This window comes from Peromyscus eremicus, chromosome 4 (genome assembly GCF_949786415.1).
Source record: "Peromyscus eremicus chromosome 4, PerEre_H2_v1, whole genome shotgun sequence".
Taxonomy (NCBI): domain Eukaryota; kingdom Metazoa; phylum Chordata; class Mammalia; order Rodentia; family Cricetidae; genus Peromyscus; species Peromyscus eremicus.
In genome coordinates this window covers 62,708,959-62,718,528 of record NC_081419.1, presented here as the reverse complement: position 1 = coordinate 62,718,528, position 9,570 = coordinate 62,708,959, and the positions used below count along the sequence as shown (strand labels likewise).

The following is a 9,570-nucleotide window of genomic DNA, read 5'->3' as shown; positions in this document are numbered from 1 at the left end:
ATGCTACTAGAATGGTTGTAGAGATCAGAGGACAACCTGTGGCATTCTTTATCTCCTTTCACCTTTACATAAATTTTGGAATAGAACTCAGGTCAGCAGGCTTGCTGAGCCTTCTCACATCCACAGATAAGATAGGTTTTCTATATACCCATTTCAGCAGAAATTTGAAGAAATATTGTATTTTTTTCATTTGGAAGACTGACAAATATCTTTCACCTAGTCAGTGAAATTTTGTAACCAGTCTTGTTCCTCCTCCTCATCCTCTATATCAGTATTACTTTTGAGTTTTCCAATCTGTATCTCACACTTTGAACCCAGCTATACTTGAGCTTACTAGGTAGCTTGAGCAAAAATCAAATTTGTTCCAACTATTCTGCTTCTATTTTTTCTACTATTGGGATTAAAGAAGGGGCTACCACATTCTTTGAAATTATTATATTTAAACCTGGAGATTCCTATTGCCTACAAAGAAATGTAAGTTTTCACACTGGTGCTGATTATGTTACAGGATCTTATCAAAAACAGTATCCACATTTCATACTCATAGAGACACATAAGCTCTTCTGTACTCCCAGGTGCAAGCTCCTTGAGGCATGGAGAGGGGAAATCACACAGTGACTGAGTTCATCTTGCTGGGCTTCTCAACAGACCCTGTGATGCAAATGGTCCTCTTTGTCCTGTTCCTTGGAGTATATTCTCTGACGTTGCTAGGAAACACTACCCTCATCATATTGATCTGTAATGACTCCAGGCTTCACACACCCATGTATTTCTTCATTGGAAATCTGTCTTTTCTGGATCTCTGGTATTCCTCTGTCTACACTCCAAAGATCCTAGTGACCTGCATCTCTGAAGACAAAAGCATCTCCTTTGCTGGATGTCTGTCTCAGTTCTTCTTCTCTGCTGGATTGGCCTATAGTGAATGCTACCTACTGGCTGCCATGGCTTATGATCGCTATGCAGCCATCTCCAACCCCCTGCTTTATGCTCAAGCCATGTCAAGGAAGTTGTGCATCTCTTTGGTTGTGTATTCCTATACAGGGGGATTTGTCAATGCAATTATATTAACTAGCAACACATTCACATTGGATTTTTGTGGTGATAATGTCATTGATGACTTTTTCTGTGATGTACCACCTCTCATAAAGCTGGCATGTGATGTCAGGGAGAGTTACCAGTCTGTGCTATACTTCCTCCTAGCCTCAAATGTCATTACTCCCACTCTGCTTATCTTGGCCTCTTATCTCTTCATCATTGCTGCCATCCTGAGGATCCGCTCCACCCAGGGCCGCCTCAAGGCCTTCTCCACCTGCTCCTCCCACATCATCTCTGTAACCTTGTACTATGGCTCCATCCTCTATATCTACTCTCGTCCAAGTTCCAGTTACTCCCTAGAGAGGGACAAAATGGTGTCTACCTTTTATACTGTATTATTCCCCATGTTGAACCCCATGATCTACAGTCTGAGGAATAAAGATGTAAAGGAAGCACTGAGAAAACTTGTCAAGTTCGCTCCTTCTGACATCTAAGTTTATGCACACTTAGCAAGCTCAGACTACGTGACAACAAACTACTTGGGGGCAAGGTTGGGAAAGTGAGTACAAAAAGATAAATTTTCCATTCTTTGAAATTCCACCAAAAAAATTTCACATTTTTTCTTTAAAAATGTATTTTTTATTTTAGTATAATAAATAATGAGTTACATTGTAATGTATTCATGTATGTATATAATGGGACTTTGTTCATATTCATTTCATATTTACTTTTATCTAATGATTGAACTAGTTTTGTGTTAATATTAAAACAGCTTTTAAAGTATAGAACTTGAATTGAGTGTGAAATAGGAAAGCATATAATACTTTCTCAGATGACTGAAGTTTATTTTATTCTCATCCCTAGTAACTGCCCAATTATTATCCTTACATAATGGCTATTATGGAGATGTGAAGGAAATATCCTATGGAAAGGTGACACACAGGGATGGCACCTTATTTTCTTCTGTCCAAATACTAGCAAGGATTCTTCAGTAACAATGCATAGGAAAAGGGAATGTCAAAATTAATTTTAAAGAAAGAGAAAGGGAATGCATTTGTATGAGAAAATAAATGTCATGGGGCAAAGGAAGGATAAAAAACTTAGATCTAATACACCTGATGTAGTGTCTGTAGCTATTTGTTGTAGTTTTGAATTTTAATGAACTCAAAATGTTCTCATTTTACCAATTGTAGCACAATACCTACACAAGATCAAGCCAGCCAAAACTCAAGCATAGCCAGAGGAGATAAATCATGAAGTCTTACCACTAGCTGAGAAGCTGATAACAATTGACAGCTTCTGGGGTAGAAATAATAAGTTATCTTCAGGGATGCAGCCACAGAACAACTACCGTGCTTCAGTAGAAGTACCCATGCTCAAGAATATATAAACAACACTAAGTGGATTCAGTAACTTTAAAAGAAAAATAGAGAAGACATGAACAGGGAAGAAATAAGTGGTGGGTTATATGTAGGGAAGGAATTATAGATGAGGAAGCAGAGATAGATTTGATAAAAATGCATTGAATGCATGTATGAAATTTTCAAACAATATAAAAAATTTAATTTCTGAGCAAGAAGTCTCTAATTGTAAACCTTCACTTCCATTCATGCATATGATATTGAATGTGATTATACCTAAACCAGCTATGTACTAAATATTGAGTTATTCCTTTCTTAATTAAAATTTTCCATTTAAATGTACTAGTTTTGAGTTTATAGTGTTGGTTCATTTATCTGAACCTATATTTGGAATTTGCCTAAAGGGATGGCAAAGAAGTTGCCCCAAGGGAGTACCTCATACAACCCTAAAAAATGCCTGCAGGGATTCCAAGAAGAAGAAAAAAATTACTAAATAACATTTTGATTGGCTCACTCCACTTATTAATAAAACTTGAATGAAGAAAGGATTTCATCAGGTCCTTGAAAAATACATCAGGGCAGGGATGTTCTGTCTGGTTTTGGCCACTAGAGAGTTGAAAAATTGAGTTCATGAGGTTATAAGGAACTTGGCATAGCCAGACATAGTTTTTACATGTTTAGCAATGTATTTGATCCACCAAGATTTCTGACAGCAGCAGAAATAACTTTCTCAGGGTTTGATAATGCTGAAGACACTAGCTTATGGCAAAGACTACAGAGAAAAAGAGGTAGCATCGATGCAAAGAGCGGGAAGAGTGGACCCTACCAGTAAAGTTTGCTATTGTTGATTTGTTTGTTTCATTGACCTCAACCCACTAGTTTCCTCTGATGTGTGTTGTACTAATATGTGATCTGAGGGAGGGTTCTGTAAAGAACCTGCCCTCCCTAGGAGACAACACATTTGTTAGGGTAACATGTAACCAAAAGGATTCATATTTCTCAAAAAATGTTAGAGAAACTCTCAAATATTTTGCCTAGCATTGCAACTATGTAAAAAACAGTATGGTTTATAGGATTGTTTATATATATTCCATTGGTGATTTATCAAGAAATTAGAAATAACTTTTACTAAAAATGTAATTATTAAATCTTGCTCATAAATCCAGGAATCTCACCCTTCTAAATCTTCAATCAGTAGCAATGGCTTGACAAACTTAAAATCAAACTAAATTACCAAAATTGTGTTATTTCCCCACAATCAATTCATAAATAGCCAATGAAATCAATTTCTTAAATAAGATACAAAATACACTACAGAAAAGTAACAACCACTCAAGTGCTATAACATGTATGCACTAAACGGTTTATATCATACGACAGGGGAACAATAATAATTGAATTTCATTTGTTGAACACTTCATTGTGCCGAGAATTACAAGATGAATGCAAGTGAAATTTATAAGCATACAAGCATATCTATAGCTGAATGATTTAGAAAACATAGTCAAAGCCCTAGCAAGAAAGATAACCTTCATGCTTATAGTTGTGTTGTCTTTGTTTTGTTCCTGAAGGTGTCTTTGGTATCTTTGTTTATCAGACTACAGATGAAAGAAAGTATTAAGCACTGTGCTGACCACAGTGAAGAACAGAAGGCCACACTGCCCTTCTCTAGAGAATAGGTTGAACTATGCTTTTGTTGTGGGACAGTTCCCTCTGTGATTAAAACCTTCCATCTAAGAGGAGAGCTCACTAAAACAATGAACAATTATAGGGAGGTAAAACAGTAGGTTTTCTAAAGTAAGGTGAAATAGTAGGAAGCTCTCCTTAAGCTCAGAACAGCTTCAATAAGTCTCTGAAACTGACCAGAGTGTCTAGACTTCTCCTCTCCAAGTATGTGTATGAGCAATAAGTTGTGCTCAGGGACACTCTCAAACAAGCATGGTGGGAGGAGCGGAGAACAAAGTCCCATCCCTAGTGGAGGAGTAGATATCGGCTGGAAAAGGGAGAGTCAGTTTTCTTTAAGGGTTTGACATGTGGTAGGTTCTCAACAGAAGAATCTCAAATGACCGACAAACTCTTAAATGTTCAACATCCTTGGCCATCAGGGAAATGCAAATCAAAAAGGACTCAAAGATAGTCTTACTAATTCTTTGAAAATTTTATAATTATATTTTGATCACATCCTTCTAATTAATACTATCTACATACTATTGTTTATATAGTAAACCACTGGATTACTTTAGCAGTGGGCACACCCTTAATAAACTAACACTCTATCCCCCAAGCACTATCAATTACCAATAGATTCTCAGGTACGGGCTTGATTTAAAATCCAATCACTCCTTCCATGATGAGATTTGGTCTAGTTTGATCTCATGCATGTCTTGTGTACTCTGTCACAATCATTGTTAATTAATATGTACCATTACTCTGTTGTACCTGAAAAAAACACTTTTTTTCTTGTATTCATTTGCTACCTCTGTCTCTTACAGTCTTTCTGCCCCTCTTGCATAATGATCCTTTATCCTGAGAAGGAGGATGTGTGATATACATGTCCCTTTTAGTGCTGAGCATTCTCTAGACACTTATTCTCTGAATGTCTACCAGTTGTGACCCTCTATGTTAGTCAATGCTTGTTACAAATTAAAGCGTCTTTATGAGGTATGATGAGTTATATTCTCAACTCAGTGATTTTGAGCCACCTTTTAGTGTATAGTTCAGTGGTGATAAGTGGAGTAATGGTTTATACATCTATTGCCAGCATCCACTCACAGAAGTTGATCACCTTGCAAGATAGAAATTCAACTTATTTCCTGTTCCCTCCAGGCTTGAGCAACCATGGCTCTTCATTTTTGTGAGTTTGATTACTGAGCACTTCATAAATAGAATTACATAGTATCTATCCTTTTGTTAATGGTTCATTTTGCCCAACATAATGTCTCCAAATTGTATCCTTGTTATAGCATGTATCAGAATTTCCTCCTACATATGGATATAGATATTGATATGTATGTATCATGTTTGACTCATCCTATTGCCCATTTGTGGTAGTTTGAATGTAATTGGCCCTCATAAGCTCATAGAAAGTGGTAGTATTAGGAGGTGTTGCCTTGTTGGAATAGGTGTACCCTTGTTGGAGGAAGTGTGTCACTATAGGGATACACTTTGAGGTCTTCTATGTTCAAGATATGCCCAGTATGGACACAGACAGTTCACTTCCTATTGCCTGCAGATCAAGATGCAGAACTCCCAGCTCCTTCTCCAGCACCATGCCTTCCTTCATGGCATCATGTTTCTAACTATGATGATAATGAACTAAAGCTCTGAAACGTAAGCTAGCTTCAATTAAATGTTTTCCTGTTATAGAAGGTGCTGTGATCATGGTGTTTTTTCACAGCAATTAAAACCCTAACTAAGATGCTATTAAAAATCATTAGGTTGATAGGTTGCTTTACATTTAAGCCACTGTTGTAAGTAAATATGAATATAAATATCTAAAAAAGTGACTCACAAATCTATGGATATGATAAAGGGTTGTTTTGCTGTGCTTTTCTGTGCACCAAATGCAAGCCAATTGCTCAAAGATATCAGAAGGGAGAACCAGCTCCCCTGAAATTGGAGTTACAGATGGTTATGAGGCACCATTTGGGTGTTGGGACCTGGATCCTCTAGAACAGAGACCAATGTTCTGACCTGCTGAGCCATCTTTCTGATTTCTAGTATGGCTCTCTAATCCACACTTCTTCTCATCAAGTGATGTAAGTACTTTGCAGTTGTCAGTTCTGGATTTAGACTTCAGTTTGTCTACCAATAGAAATGGCTTGAAATAATTCATTGAATTCATCAAACCCTGGTAATAGTTCTATAACCATTTATAGAATTATTATTTTCACTTTAAAATATTGAAGTAAGAGCACATTACAAAATGTCTTATGGGACATTAAAGCTTCTCAGAACTGCAATGTCCTTATAGAGTCTATTCTAACCTGGTAAGTGTAACAGTTTTGTTAAAATGATTCAACTTCATTCAGCCTAGATGTTGATGAGGGAATTTGAGTGTGTGTGTGTGTGTGTGTGTGTGTGTGTGTGTGTGTATGTAAAATTCTATTCAGTTGTAAGGAAAAATATAATCTGCAGAAAGTGAATGGATCTGGAAAGTATTTGAGGTAATCTAACCTCAAAAAAAAATTACATGTTCTCCCATATAAGAATTCCATTTTTCAATACACAGTGTACACACCTACACAAACACACCACACACATACAAACACACAAATACACCACACACACAGGCCCACACCACGTATAACAATAAACTATGAAATTAGAAGGGGAGAAGAAGGTGGGTAAGAGATATAAGGAAGGAAAGAACACACTAAGGATGAAAGTGGACAGGAGTCTTCAGGGAAGAACACAAGGTACCTCTTACAGAGGGATGGAGAGAAAAGGAAAAAGAAGAATAAACAAAAACAAATTTTTATTGAAATGCAACAATGAAATGAAATACTAAGTATGATGATTAAACAATAAATAGGGTTTAGGAAAGTTCAGTGAGTAAATAAGGATATAAAAACTGAATTCTCAAATCTTGCACAAACCAAAGCACATGTTATGTATACCGGTGTGACTATGATGAGGCATCAGGCAAAGACAGGAAATAGAAGAATCTCTGTATACTTACAATCTTACATACACAGCAGTGAGCAACAGACAAAACCTGTTTCAAAAATAGGTGGAAGCATAGATTGTTTACTGACCTCCATCTGCACACCATGGCATTTATGTGCTACCGACACTGACACATACCAACACACACACACACACACACACACACACACACACACACACACACATACACACACACATACACACATCATACACATAGATTAAGAAAGGAATAAAAGATAAACAAATCCAAGAAATGAATATATTTGTGCCAGTAAAATGCTGAATATGATCACAATTCACTCAATACATTTGTGTAATTATTAAAATAAATGAAAATAAAAAATGAGAAAAAGATAAGCTAATATGTGGGGGAAATGAATTGTTTTCATTTTACAAACAAGTTAATAATATCTTATTGCTACAATAAGTATAATTTAACATATAGAAAACAGACTTCGTTTTGCACACTAAGTGATTACTTTTATGTCTCTAGTATACATATTTCTGATAGTACCAGCTAAGAATAATTGCATGAAGATAAGCATTTTAAATTTGCTTAGACAGTTTTTTCCTTCATGAAAACTTGGCTGTAGCTAACATTTTCCTCAAAGCATCCTTGACATCTTTGTTTCTTAAACTGTAGATCAGGGGGTTCAGCATTGGAATTACTACAGTATAGAACACTGAAACCACTTTGTCCCTCTCCAGGGCATAACTAGTGCTCGGGCGGGAGTAAATGAAGAGAATTGAACCATAGTACAAGGTGACAGCTGTCAGGTGAGAACCACATGTGGAGAAGGCCTTGAGGCGGCCTTGGGTGGAGCGGATCTTCAAGATGGCGGCAATGATGAAGAGGTAGGAGGCCAAAATCAGCACGGTGGGGGTGATGACATTTGAGGCCAATATGAAATACAGCACAATCTGGTAGCTCTCCTTCACGTCACATGCCAACTTCACAAGAGGGGGCAGATCACAGAAGAAGTCGTCAAAAGTATTGTCTCCACAGAAGTTCAGGGTAAACGTCTCACTAGTGATAATGGTGGAGTTTACAAAGCCACCAACATAGGAAGCTGCAACAAGACTGGCGCATAACCTTGGGGACATAGCCTGGGAGTAAAGTAAGGGGTTGGAGATGGCCACATAGCGATCATAAGCCATGGCAGCTAGTAGGTAACACTCGCTGTAGGCCAACCCAGCAGAGAAGAAGAACTGAGCCAGACATCCAGCAAAGGAGATGCTTTTGTCTTCAGAGATGCATGTTATCAAGATTTTTGGGGCATAGACAGAAGAATACCAGAGATCCAGGAATGACAGATTTCCTATGAAGAAATACATGGGTGTGTGGAGTCGAGAATCAGCACAGATGAGAGAAATCAGGGTGATATTCCCTAGGAGACTGATGACATAAATGATGAGGAAGATGAAAAAGAGTACCCACTGTAACACCATGTCTTCTGTGAACCCTAAAAGGATGAATTCCTTCACCCCAGTAACGTTTTTCTCATCCATGACTTGGGGTATTTATGGTACTTTCTGTGAAAAGATTAAATTATGGCTGAAAATGTCACTGAATATTTTCTCCATTATTTGTCATTCTACAAACTGGAAAGTAAAAACACTGGTCCATAAATGCCATTCATTATGAGATATATGTGTAGTGAACTGGATGCCACTACTATGAACTTCAAATTAGCCCTATGCTGCCCACAGAGGTCAGTTACTAAGTTCATACTATTCCATGTCACTTACATCTTCAGCCTAATGTCTCCATCTTTTTGAATTTGTATTTTTATTTCAAATATTTTATTCATTACTTTGGACATCACAAGGCATTGATAGATTTCATAAAGACATTAAAGTACTTCATAAATGGCTTCAGAAATTAAAATAATTGATGGTGATATCTGGAAAGGATGCTACTTTATTTTTCTTTAATTCTCCAAGGACAAAAATAAAATGATTTTAAATGGCCTTATTCACATTTCTGCCCTAGGATTATTAACTACTTTTTATGGATGCTATAAACCACACCCAAGTACTTGCATATATGATATAGTAAGATCTAACTGTACATTCTAGAATGCATAATGCTTTAGACTTGGCTATCCCAAGGAAGCAAGGTTGATTCTGACAGAATAGGTAGACAGGTTATTAGAGAGCCATTTATTACACTGATTTAGTGCAGATCAAAAGTAAGTTAAAGACTAGTTTAATTGAAGTAAGATTTATTGATAAGAACTTTACACCCTTACATTCTAGTCTCTTTGGCAGAAGGTACTCTGCAGGCTATAGAAAGAGAAACCTGGACACCAACCTAACCACAAAACTCTCCACCTACAATCTGCTCTGCCTACTAGATGTGCTGGGGCAATGGTGGCACAGAACTTGTGGGAGTGGCCAACCAATGTCTGATTTAACTTGAGACCCACTCCACAAGAGGCAGCCAATTCCCAACACCACTTGGATGGCCAGAAATTAGAGCCTGGACAGCCCAGAGACCTAGGGT

The 9,570-nt window shown here is 37.2% G+C and overlaps 2 protein-coding genes across 2 annotated transcripts; one reads left to right on the top strand and one right to left on the bottom strand.

Moving 5' to 3' along the window:
• The first annotated feature begins 593 nt into the window (after positions 1-593).
• On the top strand, positions 594-1,529 carry LOC131908197 (olfactory receptor 9G19-like). Its single transcript, XM_059259245.1, has one exon. It carries the CDS (start codon positions 594-596, stop codon positions 1,527-1,529), a length of 936 nt encoding a protein of 311 aa, XP_059115228.1.
• Positions 1,530-7,637: 6,108 nt separating this feature from the next.
• Positions 7,638-8,573, bottom strand: LOC131908196 (olfactory receptor 9G19-like). Its single transcript, XM_059259244.1, has one exon. It carries the CDS (start codon positions 8,571-8,573, stop codon positions 7,638-7,640), a length of 936 nt encoding a protein of 311 aa, XP_059115227.1.
• Positions 8,574-9,570: the final 997 nt, after the last annotated feature.